This window comes from Camelus bactrianus, chromosome 5 (genome assembly GCF_048773025.1).
Source record: "Camelus bactrianus isolate YW-2024 breed Bactrian camel chromosome 5, ASM4877302v1, whole genome shotgun sequence".
Lineage (NCBI taxonomy): Eukaryota > Metazoa > Chordata > Mammalia > Artiodactyla > Camelidae > Camelus > Camelus bactrianus.
The window spans coordinates 24,764,971-24,782,201 of record NC_133543.1 but is presented as its reverse complement, the minus strand read 5'-3'; the positions used below and the strand labels follow the sequence as shown (position 1 = coordinate 24,782,201).

Sequence of the window (17,231 nt, the reverse complement as noted above, 5' to 3'; positions counted from 1 at the left end):
ACTATATAAGACTGAATTCTCTTCGTCCTTGTTGGAAGAGATAGCTGTTCCCAAAGTCATGTGGTGCGCTGCTTTAGATGTCATCTTTAAAAATAAGTAATAACATTTCCTTTTTTAACCACTTTTTTTTTTAACCCGCGTGGTGTTTTACTTTGTTTTCTCTATGACCACAAAGAAAAACTGGTTGTGCCTGAGAGTGGATTACTGCCAAAATTTTATTTAAATAGTACACGGGAATGGACATGGTGCAACAACTGAGGAAGTCAACCAGTCATTTCTTTTTTAGGAGAATTTAAATTCATTTTTCCAGTTTGATGATTGAAGCCCTTGCTTTTTGGTCACTGTGTATCCCCTGGTTTGTTTACAGATGTTCGTGAAGGCTTTTTAGGTCGAGTTCCAATCCTCAGTCATCTGGTCTGCTGTTGAGGAGGGAGACACGCAAGATGTCCCAGTCATCCATTTGTAAACTGGTTTTGTTAGCTCTTGGGGGATCAGGAGAGGAAAGACATGAGGCAGAAATGATTCCTCCCAGAGCTGCCCCCGATCAAAGTCGTTACACTGACACCAGTGCCTTTGGTGGTGGTGTGTATGGCTGTGCAGGGTAGCACTGGCCTTTGAAGTGCTTTATTGTTTTTTATGAGTTTTGCTAGATTTCCCTTTCCTTGCCTTCAGTTCTAATAACTGACTTTTAATCCTATCATCATGGCTGGGGGATTTGTCTCTAAAGAGCAGTAGTTTATACCACAGCGCAAAACAACAAATATATTAGGTCCCTGAGCCTTTCAAATAAAAACACGCATTTTGCCACCTTAAGCATTTTGCAGCTTTTATTCCCAGGACTTCTCACCAAAAGCATTATTTTTTTTTCTTCTGCTTTTGAAAAACGATATTGGACAGAAGACAGGAACACAATAACTGAGTGTCAGCTATATAACTGAAGAGACAATTGTGTTCTTCTGTTTCCCACATTTCTTATGATCCGGGCATGTTGACTTAACTATATTTTCCCCAGCACCTTGTGATAAAAATTGCTCCAGCCTTGAATGGCTCCTCCTATTTAGAAACACCTACTATTGAGTTCCTTATTTATCACACATTAAAAGGGTCACTTAAAAGAGTTGTTTCTTTACAAGGACAAACAGTCATGATGAGTTACAGCATTTATCAGGCATTTGTTACTATAATGTCTCTTCTAAATGCAAGAATGTAGTTATGAAAGACAAAAGACTTTTTAGCTTAATCTTGCTATTAACAAAGTTTTCCTAGACCATGAAAATATTTTTTTTTGTCCTTCTGTGTTCCTGTTATCTTTACCACTCAGAAATGCTGCTAATATTAATAAAGGCAGTAATTTTTCAAGTGTAGGACCTGCCAGAACAGGATGGGTGCTGAGTGTTTAGCTATCAGTACAGCTGTTGCAATTTGAGGATTCTGGTCTATTTTGGTGAGACTGATAAAGTTTATTCCTATAAGGAGTCAAGTAATTGATAACTAATATTTTTAGAAAACTTGCTTATTTGGGGAGCGTTTTGCCTACAATTCTTTCTTACCACTTTTTTTCTCAGATTCTTTAAGCAATGAATCCACATTCACTTTATTAAAAAATTAATTTCATAGAAAAGGACAATAGAAAAGTGGTTAGAAGCATCTTACTAAGATACAGAAATTTTGCATTTATGTCTAGTATCTGTGTCTACAGATCTTATTAAGGTCACTTCCTGTGTTTATTAACCAGACATGTCGCAAACACCTGCTGGAATCTCCGTGAGGAGCTGAGGGTTGTAAGTCGCTGTCTCAGAATGTCAAGGACGGTGTTTTGTTTTAAGCCGACCTATGTGATGTTACAGCTTAGAGTCCTGCCAGCACAGTAATATCTCCTGGAACTCTCTAGCCATTACAGTCCACGTGCTTTCTTTTACCTCCTCAGTGATTTCCCTTTTTTGGACTGTGTGAGACCCTCATGTCATTTGCTCTCTTAAGAGAAGCTGTTCAGAGTCGAGTTACAGTGACAGACAAATGAGCTAAGTGATGTTTCATGCTTGCACAGAAGTTACTCTGTTTTGGTATTATTTAGTTTTTAAAAAGTATTGAGAGAAGCTAGAGAGATTCTCATTACGTACCTAAGAGGAATTTATATATTTGTTTCCCCTTAGAAAGAGTTAGTCCACCACCGTGTGTACATTCACAGATGACCCCTCAAGGAAGGAAAGAAATGGGGCTGCTCAAACCACACATGCATCTTCTGAGCCACTGGCTCTTAACCTTTGTTGGGTCCTGAATCCCTTTGAGACTGTGGAGGGAGTAAAGAACTGCTCTCCAGAAATGCACATAACAGTACAGGCAGCATCTTATGGACAATTTCAGCGGTTTCTCAGTCTCATTGGAGGCCATCCAAGGTCTTGTGAGAGGCCCGTGGATCACAAGTTACGAACTCGTATTCAGTAAACCCTTCTCTGTTCCCATCCAGTGAGTGTAATTATCGTCAGGGTGTGTCCAAGAGATTTTCTCACTTGTTTCTCTGTCAGTCATAGCTGTTAAGTGTCAGAGAAACCTCATCAACCAAGTTTCTGATTGCTCAGAGGCCACCATCAGAAGACGTAACTGGTTATATACATGGACCCGGTTTCTAGTTGATTACCTCAGAGGAAGTCTTAATTATTCCTGTTAGGCTTTATGCGTCTGCCAGTCCTGCAGCCAGGGGACTAACTTGTACGGTCCACTCCCTGTAACCACACTGATCATTGTCCAGTTTAACCATCATAACATTAAAGTCATTGCTCTTGATTAATCTTGTCTTCTCCTCTTTCTAAATTTATACCCCAGGTGTATCCTTTAGTTCCCAAAATTACATAAAATGACTCCATTTCCACCCACCACTCCTTTTCTGGATTTTGTGTGCTCCAGTCTCACTTTATTATTATCCAAGCAGCCGTGGTTTCAGAGTAGCACCCACACTGGCTGCCCTGTGGCACTGTAAGTGAGCCCCCATTGTCGCGGCGGAGGGGGACGTCAGTGTCTGATGCTGTCAGTCACTCAGCCTGCCTCTGGCACATGATGAGTTTGTCAAATGCTGATTTCCAAAATTAGTCATTGCTTGCATTGTAAAAAGAAGTCCTTTTTAAAATAGCTTAATTAAATAGCTTAATTAAAGATGTCAACTGTAAAAGCTGATATGTTAAGGCCCTGAGAATTCTTTTTCTGAAAGATTTCTTATGTTTTCATTTCATATTGTTGGGAACGTTGCTCTTTTCTAAACAAATCTGAGACAGTCTTTTTTTTTTTTTAATGAAGTATAGACAATCTTGTTTTGTTTGATTTTTGTCATGGTGGGCAGATGGAGAGTATGAAATGTTTTGGAGACCTGGAGACAAATTCTTTAAAATGTAGAAATGGGACAAAAGATGTTGATGTGTAGGTGACAATGGCCTGCTTTGTATATTTTATTTTATTTATGTTTTGTATTTTATGTTTTTTATCTTACTCATTTATTTAGCTGTTGTATTTGCTCCTGTTTAAAAACATATCTAGGAACAGAGCCAGTTGGAGGAGTGGGGAGTAGGGCAGTAAATCGAAAACAAACATTTTAAGTGGAACACTCCTAAAATAAGGGTGGAATCCTTAGCACTCTTTCTGAGTAGCTCTCCAGTCACTGGTAGTTAGAGTCCTGTCTTTCAGGAGGGATATTGATGGATTCCTTTCTGGAGAAACTGGGACCAAGAAAATACTGTGGAGCCTGAAAGGGATCCCCTGACAGCCACTCATGCCCCGTAGTGAAGTCCCTGCCTTGCAACTTCCAGTAGCATTTTAGTGTCTTCTTCTCAAATATGAATGGTCAGCAAAGACCACCAGGTGTGGGGGAAATCCTCTCCTGGGCAAAACAGAGGGCAAAACAAGCATGTAAGCCAAGAAAGGGATACAGAAGAAGCAGAGATGATGCAGTGAGCTGAAGAAAACTAACAAAAAACCTTCCGTGAATATTCTCAGAGGAGCAAAAGAAAATATTTTTGCTTTTCCTTTTTCTTGTTTCATGGGTGCCGTATTTTCAGAGAGCTTTCCGAGAGTTTAGAGGGTGAAAAAACAAAAAGAAGGAAAATGTCAGAATAAAAGATAAGACATAAGTGTCTAGGTCCAACATTCTGCTAACCGGAATTCCAGAAAAAGAGAAAAGAGAAAATGAAGAAGAATAAACTATCAAAGAGGGAATAGAAATTTCCAAGAACTAAAGATAATCAATACTATTCAAAATTAATAAGCTATCCTGGGTGCCAGCAGAAAGCATATAGGTCTAGATACACAGAAACAGATCAGTGTGGAACCTGAGAACACCAGGGGTAACAAGAAGGCCCCGGAAGCCTCTGAAACAAGAAAGAGTTTGCAGCCTGCAAAGGAACATCATCAGTGTCATCAGGTATCAGAAGAAACAGAGCAGTATCTTTGAAGATCTTGGAGAATTGTATGCTCAACTAAACTACTAGGAATTAGGGCAAGATTGGGTCATTCCCAAATGTGCAGGAAGGACTCAAAGTTCACCTCTCTTGTAAAATCATTATAGTTTCACTAGACATAGCTGGCAGAATTTGTTCACGTTTGCTGAGCATTTGCCAATATTTTGAAAATCCTACAAACTCTCTTTAGCAGTCCTGTTATACGGAATAGAACATTCTCTTTAAATGTGTAACTGTCCTTGTTTCCTTGGTACCTTTTTAACACCAAACTGCATCAGTCTGCTAATCTCTCTGCTTTCCTCTGCCCTTTTCTTAGAATTTTCCTTGTACATTGTTTTAAAAATCTTGTCTCATGGTTAGTGATTTCATTCCTTATGTTTTAATTTAAATTCTATAACATCCACTACTTATTAGATAATTTTTTTATAGTATATGAGAGTGATAATTTAACAGTTATACAAAGTCAAAGTTGTACATTTGGGAAGGAGGAGACTTTTTTCCAAAAGTATATGTTTTAATTTTACCAATGTGGCAACAGCGTAAATATTCCTTCTCTCCTTCCTACCGCCTTTTCTTTTTTTCTTGGAAATTAAAAAATTTGTGGTTATACATATAATCAGAAAACTTGCCATCTCAACCCTATTCAAGTGTATAATTCAGTGACATTAATTAAATTCACAACCATCAACCACTATTTTCAAAACGTTTTTCTTACCCCAAATGGAGACTATAATCATTTAGCAATAACTCCCTATGTCCCTTTGTCACAATTACCAGTAACCTCTAATCCTTCCATCTCGATGAATTTCTGTCTCGAACTTGCTAAATCTTTCTTACGCAGCACTACTAAGAAATACAGATAAGAATTATTATGTAAACTATCTCTTTGCAACATTTATAATTTTGATGTCATCATCTGTAGCGTCTGTCTTTGTAACCTATCGCAGCAGAACAAATTACCCCAAAACTTAGTGCCTTAAAACAGCAATAGTCATGTATTATTTCCCATGACTTCCATGGGTACAGAATTCAACTAATGTACAGCTAGGCCTTTGCTGGATACCCCAAGGCTGGTCGCTGGAAGCATCTGAAATGCTCCTTCACTCATCTGTCTGACAATTGATGCCGGCTGTCACCTGGGGGCCTGTCTGGGACTGTCATGTTGAATATCCACATGTGGTTTTGAGGCGGGAAGCCCAGGCAGGGCCACTACTCTCCTGTCAGCACCATCTGGTTCCCTGACCGGGAAGCTCTATCTCACTTTTTGCCTCTGAAATGGCTTACTTAACCCTAAAATTCTGTTGGTTCTCTGAGCTCTCTCCTGATTGGTTATTTCCCTCACTCCTGATTGGTCTATTTCTAGAAAGCTTGTTCCTAGTTGGTCAACTTTTGTTATACTTTATTTGCATATGATTTTGCAAAGTGTGAACTGGCAGCCTATAAAAACCTGTGTAAACCTACAGGCGGGGTCCAGAGCTTGGAGTGTTAACTCCTCTGGGCCCGCTGGTGTAATAAACCTGAGTTTTCCAACTCTCCGAGTGCTGCTTGGCCTCTCGCCAGGATCCAGGTTGCTGCCACAACTGAGCTGTAACACCGAACTGTAACACTGAGCTATACCGTTGAGCTGTAACACATTTTTCCACAACAGTTTCTCCATGTGGCCTGGGCTTCCCCACAACAGGGTGCCTAGGTTTGAAAGGCTAGTGTCCTAAAAGATAAAAGGAAGGAGAGACAGACTGCCAGCAGCCACACCAGCCTCAACAACATCACCCTGAGAAGTCACACAGCGACATTTTCACTGCATTCTGTTGGTCGAGACAGTTTCAGAGGTCCACCCAGGTTCAAAGGGAGGAACAAGACCCCACCTCTAAATGTCGGCATGTCTGTCACATTGTGAGACAAGCAGGTGAAATCAGAGAGGAATCAGTGTGGCCATCTTGGGAAATGCAGTTGACCACTGTGTGTGTCCACCGTGGTACCCCATTCTGGCCCTAGCAGGACTTCCCTAAAATTAGCTCCTTTAATTTGGCTTAACTGCTGGCTCATCGGTTACGGAGACGGGTACCCTACTTTCTTTAATTAGGAGACTGAGATTTACACACTGAAAAAGAGATGGAAAACATGAGACAATGAAATGGCTGTTCTCAGAAAAGAGAACTCTATTTCTTGCAAACGAGATAATTATTAAACTACGTCTATTAAAGAAGCTGTTTTAATGAATATCTTTAATGCTCTTTGAAAAATACTCCCCAGTCAGGAAGATATTTTAATATGAAAAACATACTGTTTATGAAAGTCGTGTTTATAGTTTGGGCAGGAGGTCATTTTTCTAGGTCTCAATTGACTTGAAACATTTAAACACACCATCGCCTCCTTTCCCTGACGTACATCTAGAGAGGACACTTTGTAAAGGATATTATTACATAACTTCTCTAGCCGAGTTACCTAACCTCCCTAAAGCGTTAGTGTCCTCATCTGAAACAGGGGAAGAGTAACAGTGCCTGCCTCACAGAGCTGGCATGAGGATTAAATGAGTTGATACATATAAAGTGCTTGGCACATTGTAAGTGCTTAAAAAAAAAAGTTAGAACATTTAGGGATGTGTTAATGATATTCTGAATATATGTAAATGTGAAGACTCATCGCATGATTGAATTCATTTCCAACAAGGTACTCAAAAAATAAAGGAATATGGTTAGTGAAAAGAGTTTGCTAATCTGTTTCATTTATGAAGAACACATTTGATTGCCTCTTAAAAAATTTCACAACTTTGTTTTTCCTAGTTTGAAAAAGAAAAACAGCGTGACATTCGATCCTTCTTTTTACCAAAACCTAAGGAGAGACAGTTGGTGACCTCCTGTGATGAGTCAGGGGTGTTCCAGGAGAAAAATCCTGTAGGGCCAGCAGCCCCTGGAAAAACAGCTGCAAGAGATGTCACTGGTGATGGAAGTGATCTTGAACCTGAAGCCAAAAGGCTGAGATCGGTCACCCCCGATGACCGCAGCAGCCCGTGGGAGGAGAGACCTTCCTGGCCCCCGCAGATGAAAGATCTGCTCATGGAGGGGGACTGTGAGGCCAAGACCCAGGCCGCCACCCCGGCCCTTCCTGGTGAGGGCTGGCAGTGTGGTTTCTGCACCTACGTCAACAGCTCAGTGTTGCCGTACTGTGAGATGTGTGCGAATCCTCGGGGCCGTGGCGGTGAGTACTTGAGGGCGACCGTGGGGGTCGCTGGCAGTGGTGTCTTCAGGTAACCTGTGCTTCTAGGGACAACTGCTGTTATCAGAGGCTCATGTGACTCCGTACTGACTTCAGCTTTTAAGCTGGAGGAAGAACTTCACATGGTGAAGACAGAATTTATCCCCTTGTGGAATGTGGAAAGCTCCCAGTTCTGTCAGGAATGTATATCCCCCCAGTGTCTGTGACTTGGCATTAATTTGGCACAAATGGACATTTTTGATTAATGCCAGCAGGATGTGAATTCAGTGGGCAGGAATAGAAGCTCTGTTGCTATGGCAGCAAATATGCCTTATAGTCATAGCCCTGCTGTTTTCTTTCCTCTGTAGATAATACTTGTTTTTAAAGAAATTATAGATTATTTCTATTTAAGTTGCAATATGAATCCAGTGTAGCTTCTTTGCCCAGTAAAATATCCATTGTGCCACGTTTCTTGCATGACAAATCATAAAAATTCCTCTAAAGTTCTTTTAAACACCAATTTAATATCTGCTTTATGAGTTTATTCTTTTCCGAAACATGCTCTTTAAAAGTAGAAATCCTAAACGTCCCTCAGAGTGTGTTTTTATAGCGTGCCGTTGATACAGGCCATTTTCTGATGTTTATTTTTGAAGTGATTCTTAACACCTGCAGTTGTCTTAAGAAAAAATCATTAGTATTCCTTTTGTTTCCAATTTGAGAGACCATTTTTATTGGAACTAAAAAATGGCAAGTTGACAATTTGGGGAACTAGAAGAAATCATAAATAAAATTGTATCAGTTGTAGTAAATTGTACACGTCTCCTTGTCCATCATGTGTGAATTCTTCAGACCACGGACATTAACAAAGGCTGAGCTAAGGCAGAAGCTCTGAGGCTCCAGGTCCTTCCTGCCGCCTTGCTCTCCTCTGCCTTAGTTTTGATCTGAAAGAAAGTGTAATGAGTGGCTGAATCTTTCCTCCTTCAATTCTGGGTGTTCCTACCAAAACTGACAAGTCTGCCATCTGGGTGGTTATATTTGTAATGTGGACACCTGTTGTCTATGAACTAAATTGGAACCACAAGCTTATTCCATATAATACCTCCCACAATTTGCGTTATCTCGTTCAATTTCCAACTGCTACAGGCAATAAAAATAAAGTGTCTTGTGACTACAGAATAATGTCAGTTCACATTAAGTATATAAATTGAGTGATGTAGCAACAAAAATCCTAGTTTAATAGGGTCTTACGGTTCTGATTTTTTGTGTGATACCCAGAACAGCAATGAAAGTTTCTCGAACCGTGATTTAAGAAGCAAACTGTCAAGCAGTCTAAGAAAAACAAAACACCTTTTGTGACCATGAAACAGTCTGATTTAAGAGGAATACATATTCTAAGTAACAGTGATATTACTATGTAGAAAATTTGTTAGATTAATATTACTACAATTTGGCATAATGCTTTCCAACCTTGATTTGAAGTATTGAAAAGCAGAATTAATTCTAAGTCATCTAAATCTTAAAATCAGTACCTGTAGCCACTATATATAAAAATAGACTTTAGAAAAGCAAATTTCTTCTGTATAGCACAGCGAACTGTATTGAATATCTTATAATAACCTTTAATGAAAAAGAATATATGTATATATATATATATATGCATGGCTGGGACATTGTGCTGTACACCAGAAATTGACACATTGTAACTGATTGTACTTCAATAAAAAATTTTAAAAATAACTAACTAAATAAACAAAATCAGTGCCTGCCCTATAACACTTTGAGGAAACAGTGAAATTCAAAGTTTAAAGAAGCAGTATCAGGTATAGGACTGGAAAGTCCTATAAAGGTTGCTAATGCCGTCTCTATACTTTAGATAAAATTTGGTATAATATATATCGACACTAATATTTGTCACTATGTAACATTTCTCTTGTGCTTTTTTCTTAACATCTATAGCTTACACATAGCATCTTAAGGTACATACATCCAAGTTTATATCTCTCACTTGAATTCCAGATTGGATGTATCCAGTGGCCTATGTAACGTCTCCACCAGGGTGTCTAATGGGCACCTCAACCTTGGTATGTCCAAAGTGGAATTCACCATATCCAACACCCAAATCTTCTCCTCTGTCATCTTCCCTACATCATGCTGAAAACCCAGAGGCAGCATGTTTGATTCCCCACCCCTCCTCCCACACTCGATTCATGAAGTTCTGCTAGTGTAACCTCCACAGTATATCTTGATTCCAGCCACTTCATCTTTACTGCTACCATCTCACTGGAAGCCATCATCATCTGCCTCCCAGGACCTCAGAAGCCCGAGGCCAGGCCTTCTCTACATAGCAGCCAGAGTGGTCCTTTGAAAATTTAGATCATTACATTCCTTTGCTTAAAACCCTTGAATGGCTTCCAGTTACACTTAGATCCTCATCCAGGAGCACAGGCACCCAGGGCCGGGCTCTGTAGACTCCAGAACAGCCCTCAGCTCCCACGGGCCTGCTGGCTTTTCTCCTTCTGCCCCGTCCCCTTACTCACTCATTCGCTTTCTCTGAAGAGACCCTGTTTGCTTGTTTACCTGTTGTTGTCTATCCCTGCCATTTGGAATGGACTCTCCAGGAAGCAGGGACCTTTCTGTCCTGTTCCTTCTGCCTCTCCAGCACCGAGAGTAGTACTCGGTGTGCACTGACCCCGATGAATGTCCCGGAAGAATGAACAAACATCTCTGACTTTGTTTCTTTTTATAAGTCCTAGCTGTGACTTTTTTTTTAAACTCTACTTTTTAAACTGGGCTTAGAGTAAATAATGACTTTATCTAAATATAAGTGTAAATTATTTGTTTGATTTGAATAAACAAATTCATTTGTTTATCTGTTGTACAACTTTGTTCTACAAATAGGTGGCCTCAACCACACCCAGAATCAAAGCAAACACGAGAAAGATGATTCTCAGAAAGACACCTCCAGAAAAACTCAGACTAGTTCTGACTGTGAAAAACAAGGGCTTGCATGTTCAGAACCTGAACCGTTAGCTGAGAGCAAGGAGGAAATATCAAAAACCAAGAGTGAAGACAGACTCTCATCCCAGCCAGGTGATGGTAAGTCTTGTGTCCATTTTCAGGATCCAAATAATAACCATATGCTTAGACATATAATACTGTTAGCAGATTTGCAATCACTACCTTGTTTCAGTTCCTTGTATTCCCTTTTATATTAAAAATACCAGCCATTTGTAACTACATCCATAAACACCAGATGTCTGGAAGAGCAGAGCGGCTGGCGTTCAGACGTCCTCCAGAGAGCTGAACCCCTGCGTGGCTGTGGGTGCTGCCCCAGGCCTGGCCCACCCTCACAGTGACAGGACAGTGTTCATGTTTGGAGGTTCCTTGGGACCACATAGTAGGAATGACAGATTATTAACAGCCACTTAGCAGATCATTAATCCTCACATATGGGTTTCTTTTAAATGGCTACAATTAATGGGCATATTTTAAATTTAGGATTTTGGATCATTTTTTTCAAGAAAGTGTTTTTAAGGAACATAATTTCAAGACTAAAGTGAATCATGACTACGTTTGGAGCCAATCATGTAATGTCTCACATTTATGTACTTTTTGGTTGATTCCCTTCATTATTTGTAGCTGTGATGGTTGGCAAAGATCAGCCTGTATGTCGTACGTCACTGAGTTTAGGGGCCGGCTGGCAAGAGATTATGAGTACTTCTGGGTTATTTTCTTTGTTACTCAGCTTGTGACCATAGTAACCCACAGGTTGATGTTCTCATTATAATGGTTGGGATGGACTGTTGAAGTTTTTCTTTTAATTTAGTTGCTGTGAAGCACAGATGTAATTTAGAGTCAGACTCATAGCTTTAAAATGAAATGTTCATTTCAGTGTTTCTGAACTCAGGGCATCCTCCTTGCTTCTTCCCTCAGCCTTCCTTTCCTCTGATTCCTCGAGGTCTTCCCCCAAAGTATCTTATGTGGGTCCTGTTCAGGTCCGTTAATTTTAACAGCCTTTCAGTAGACCATGTAGACTCAGACTTCACGTCACTGGTTTCCTTGTTCCTGCTGCGGCAGTCCTTCCAGCGCTGATGAAGCTCTGGCTGCAGGACCGTGTACCCAGAATCAACCACTGGCCATTGTCATCAGCTGGGCCATGAGTCCCTTCATCTCCGGCAGGGATACTGGCTTGTTAGCTGTAGTAAGTCGGTCCCTTGATGAAGACATATGTTTGCTTTACTTACACTTACTTTTCAAAAATCAGTAGACTTTTAGAAATTCTTTTCTGCATTGTAATTTGCATTCGCCTCATCCAGTCCAGATAATGTGAGCATTTCCTCCCATACCCAGCCCCTCCTTTTTTTTTTTTAACCTCTCAGATCACTGGGCTGAGACCCCCACAAAAGCGATGTGCTTCACGGCTACCCACTAACATGGATGTCCATGAAAACCAGAGGGGAGACAAAGAAGGCCCATCAGACTACAATGGGTGTTCTACCCACATATGCTCTTTTATTTTTTTTGTTTGTTTGTTTGTTTTATAAAGGGGAGGTAATTAGATTTATTTATTTATTTACATTTGGAAGAGGTACTGGGGGTTGAACCCAGGACCTCGTGCATGTTAAGCACACAATCTACCACTGAGCTCTACCCTCCCCCCACATATGCTCCCTTGGAACCAGGGTGGTATATACTGTGCTGGAATTGTAGTTTCGTTCTCACTGGAATTCTGGGGTTTGGAAGGATGGCTGTATCTTCCAAAAGCTGCATCACCTGTAGTTTCGAACCATTAAATTATACTTCGTGGAAACAATGAAAAGAAAAATACATCCCCTAGTGCAGCTACTAGCTAGCTACTGAGAGTAGCAGCTGATTTGGAGGTGTTCTTATAATGCTTTTTATCAGAGAATGACTTCTGATCTTTAGGCATCAGTGCATTAACTATAGTTCTTCAAATCTGAAGACACAGTGATTATGAGATGCATTTAGTTTATGTACATCAAGAAAGAAAAAAGCTCTGTCAATTAAGCTATGACACAGTAACTTAACAGTAGTGCAGACCAGATCACAAGACCCTCTGTTGCTTTTCCAACACTTTGATTTGTCCTGAGGGGTCTGGCAGTCTCTCCTGCGTTCCCTTGCTTTGCTTGGCATTAATAGGCAACCGTCTTGCACATTTCAGTGTTTACATATCAGACAGCTTCCCCTATTTGCAGGGCTTTTCTTTTCTTAGGTCCCATGAAGCCCTCGGTTATCCCTTTGCAAGAATAAGAAATTTCTCAGTAAGAAATTTTGGGTTTTCCTCCGGTGATACGTGTTCCCTTCTTTCATAGCAACTGTCTGCTCTCCTGCTCTGTATCCAAGTTTTTTGGTGTACATGAAAATTTTTCATTTCAATACCACATCATAGTGAAACATTTTGAAGACACTTAAAGGTAATGAAACTCAACACATAGTAACAACAACGCATGTATCTCAAGTGTGGAAATGACAGCAGCACTGTCGATACAACTAAGCTCACGCTTGGTGACAGCCACCTCGCGACGGCCACCTGGCCAACCTTGATTGTAAAATGCCATGATTATTGACTGTAATTATGCCAATTTCAGAGAGGTTAAATTGTGGAAAATGTACAATTTTTAATTTATGAAATATGGGAATAATCTACAGTTCAATTTTGTAAAGGGATCGATGCCCTGATTAGAAAAATTAAAATAGATGGCATTTCCAAATAGAATCACAAACAAATCATAGGCTCCTAGATCTGGAAAAATACTTTAAAAGGTCCCCGGGGAACTAGAGGTTAAGAGCACAGGCCCTGGAGCCAGATTATGGGGCTTAAGTCCTCTTACAAGCGGCCTTGGGCAGATCCATTTGCCACGGTTTCCTCTGGAAAATGCACTACTTATTTCTGAGAAGTGTGAACATACGTACTGAGAACAGCACCTGGCACATTGTAAGTGCTTAATAAATGCTAACCATAATTATTATTCAGATCTGCTTGTATAACCCTGTCTCTCCTGCAGAATATATTGGTCAGTGGGACTGAGAAGGGAATAAATAGAAAGAGAGGCTTATCAGAAAGGAGACATGTTCATGCATCTCCTTTTGGGAAGGTGAGACACTGGGCCGTGGGGGATCCATCATTTCAGTGGCCCTCGACACAGCTGCATTGCTCCCGATCATCAAAATGGTGCTCATTCACTCTCAACTCATACCCACTCTAGCAAAAGGAATCGATTCTAGACTCCTTCAAGACCGATAAGGATTCAGGAACTTCTCCCTTCTATCTAACTCTTTTTAACTGAGTCTCTTTTTCCCTTGTTGGGTCATTAGCAAAACTTCAGCAACTGGTCACCATAGAAGCCAACATGCCCTTAGATGTCTCCCCCACCCCCCAGTAGTTTTATTTCAAGCCCAGACACACGTTCTTTGTCAAATACGTTAATACATTTGATACAGCTGTGTCATCCTTCTAACTTACAGAAGATTAAGGTAAGCTATTTTGGATAAAGGGTGGATATGCCCTCAGGTTCTGGTCTGTCTGCTTTTTTAGGACATTTGCTGAGTGCGGACCCTTTGCCGGTATACGATACCTTAATGTTCTGTGCAAGTAGGAACACCGACCGGATTCACCTCTATACTAAGGTAGGCACCATGTGGGTTCTGGAAACATGCAGAAGGCTTCCTTTTTTCAGGTTTCAGTGGAGATAATTTTATTAACAACGGGATAGATGTCTTTTTTTTTCCCTCCATAAAAATAATGCTCGAATTCCTACGTTAAATCTCAAGATAGGGAGAAGCAAGCAGCATGGTAGTGAAGAGCGCAGGCCCCAGGGCCAGAGGGCCCGGTTCAGGTGTGTTGCTAACTGTGGAGTCTTGGACGCATTACCTAACTGCCCCGTGCCTCAGTTTCCTCAACTCTCAAATGTGGAGGAGTTGTTCCAGGACGAAGCAGGCGAATTCCCGTAAAGCACTCAGTGCAGGGCCTAGCTGTGGTGAACGCCCACTAGAAGCTGGCTCCTGCCCCGAGCCCCGCAGCTGCTGCCGCGGTCACGTCCTGACAAGCCTGAGCCGGAGCCTGAGCCGCCTGAGTCCACGTCGGCTACACTCCAGGGAGCGTTAACAAAGTGACTGCAGATTCCTGCCACGGCCTGGGTTAGCAGTGCTCACACTTTCTAGTCTCAGGCCCTCTTTGTGCTCCAAAAGTTTGTCGAGGACCCCAAAGTACTTTTTTTATGTGTGTGTATAAATGAATCACTGTGCTGTACACCAGAAATGAACACAACTTTGTAAATGACTATACTTCAATTTAAAAATAAATTTAATTGGAAGTTTGCAATATGCAGATACTAATATATGTAAAATAAATAAACAGCAAGTTATACTGTATAGCATAGGGAACTATATTCAATATCTTGTATTTACATGGTGAAAAAGAATATGAAAACAAATATATGTATGTTCATATATGACTGAAGCATTACGCTGTACACCAGAAATAGACACAACATTGTAAACTGACTATGCTTCAATAAAATAGATATATTCTAAAAAATAAAATAAAATTTTAAAATAGAAAATAAAAAACTTGTTTGTTTATGTGGGTTATATTTATTAGTATTTACTGTATTTGAAATTAAAATGGAAACTAAAGTATTCATTTATGAATTAATTTAAAGTAGCAATAATAAATCCATTACATATTTATATAAAAAGCCTATATTAAAAATATATTTTTCAAAACAAAAATGATGTTTAATGAGGAGAATGGCATTGTTTTACAATTTTCTAAATTTTCTCTAAAGTCTTAATAGAAGACAATGGGACTCTCATCTCTGCCTGTACGTGAGAAACTTCACTGTACATTTATGAGAGAATGGGAGTGAAAAAGGCAAATAATGTTTTACTGTTCTGATGAAAACACTTGTAATTCTGTGGATCCTCAGAAAGGGTCTTGGAGACCATGTGGTGTACAGAATAATGCTTCAGTCATACATATACATACATAAATTTGTTTACATATTCTTTTAACCATAAATTACTACAAGATATTGAATATAGTTCCATGTGCTATACAGTAAGAACTGTTGCTTATCTATTTTATATATATTAGTATCTGCAAATCTCCAACTCCACCCTCTTTCCACCCTCTTCCTTCCCTGGTAACTATAAGTTTGTTTTCTATGTCTGTGAGTCTGTTTCTGTTTTGTAAATAAATTCATTTGTCTTTTTTTTTTTTTTTTTTTAGATTCTACATATGAGTGATATCATATGGTATTTTACTTTCTGTTTCTGGCTTACTTCACTTAGAATGACAATCTCCAGGTCCATCCATGTTGCTGCAAATGGCATTATTACATTCTTTTTTATGGCTGAGTGATATTCCATTGTAGAAATATACCACAATTTCTTTATCTAGTCATCTGTCAATGTTAGATTGTTTCCATGTCTTGGCTGTTCTAAGTAGTGCTGCTGTGGGTGCATGTATGTTTTTGAATTAGGAGTGCTAGATCATATGATAAATCCATTTTTAGTCTTTTGAAGACTCTCCATACTGTTTTCCATAATGGCTGCACCAAACTACATTTCCCACCAACAGCGTAGGAAGATTCCCTTTTCTCCCCATCCTCTCCAGCATTTATCGTTTGTGGACTTTTGAATTGTGGCCATTCTGACTAGCGTGAGGTGATACCTCATTGTAGTTTTGATTTGCATTTCTCTGATAATTAGTGATACTAAGCATTTTTTCATGTGCCTATTGACCATTGGTATGTCTTCATTGGATAATTGCTTATTTAGGTTCAAGTTTCTAATCTTTCTAAGTATCATAAAATAGTATTTGTGACGTCTTTAAACTCATGGGCCTTTCTATTGAAAGAATACCTTTCTCAAGATAGGTTAGAGCTGCCCAAACTCAGTCAGAGGCGCCCTGCTGACCCAGATACCAGGTGCAGGTAGATGGTGAACCGCATGGCAGTCTTCAGCTCTAACTGAAGGTCAGAAGATATTGCTAGAAGATTTAGGAGAGGGCTAGGAGCGTGAGTACCAGAAGCCCCAAGCAGCCTTCATCGTGGGACCACCATCCAGAATGAAGCAGGCGGTGCACAGCGCTTCTCTTGAAGGCTAGGACTGTGGTCCACCAGGTGGAACCTCTAGACTTGGGGGAGCACCATGGACCCCGTGCTCACCTAGAGACAGATCCAAGTGCCTGAGCCTCCCTTTCCCCGATGTGGGGGCAGTTCCAGCCCCTGCTTCTCTGACCATCACAAGATGAAGGTCAGGAAGCCAGAAGGCAAACACCAGGCAGAGCACACACAGGAATTCAGAAGCCCTTAAACTCTTTAAACATTTCACTCAGCACAGTGAAGACTCTGCAGTGGATCATCTGATCAGTGTTTCCCCCTCTGGGTGGAGATCGGAGAGACCCTGCAAAGTCGTGGCAGAGGGTGGGGTGTGTCTCCCACCAAGTACATACTGTGACAGCCTCCCCGAGCCACACTCCGGCTTTGCGGCCCAGCCTGTGCAGCCCTGGCTGCCTGGCTTCCTCTCAAGAGTGCCAAGTGCATTTTTACGACTCTTGTAAATACT

At 40.5% G+C, this 17,231-nt stretch overlaps 1 protein-coding gene across 6 annotated transcripts in view; it reads left to right on the top strand.

Moving 5' to 3' along the window:
• The window catches only part of ZRANB3 (zinc finger RANBP2-type containing 3), a 216,722-nt gene that overhangs the window by 173,514 nt on the left and 25,977 nt on the right, over nucleotides 1–17,231 (top strand). For all 6 annotated transcript variants that reach the window (XM_045508866.2, XM_045508865.2, XM_074363564.1 and 3 more), the window contains 3 exons: nucleotides 7,229–7,643; nucleotides 10,539–10,736; nucleotides 14,197–14,288. In XM_045508866.2, coding sequence (XP_045364822.2) covers nucleotides 7,229–7,643; nucleotides 10,539–10,736; nucleotides 14,197–14,288 — 705 coding nt within the window. The remainder of the gene's footprint in view (nucleotides 1–7,228; nucleotides 7,644–10,538; nucleotides 10,737–14,196; nucleotides 14,289–17,231) is intronic.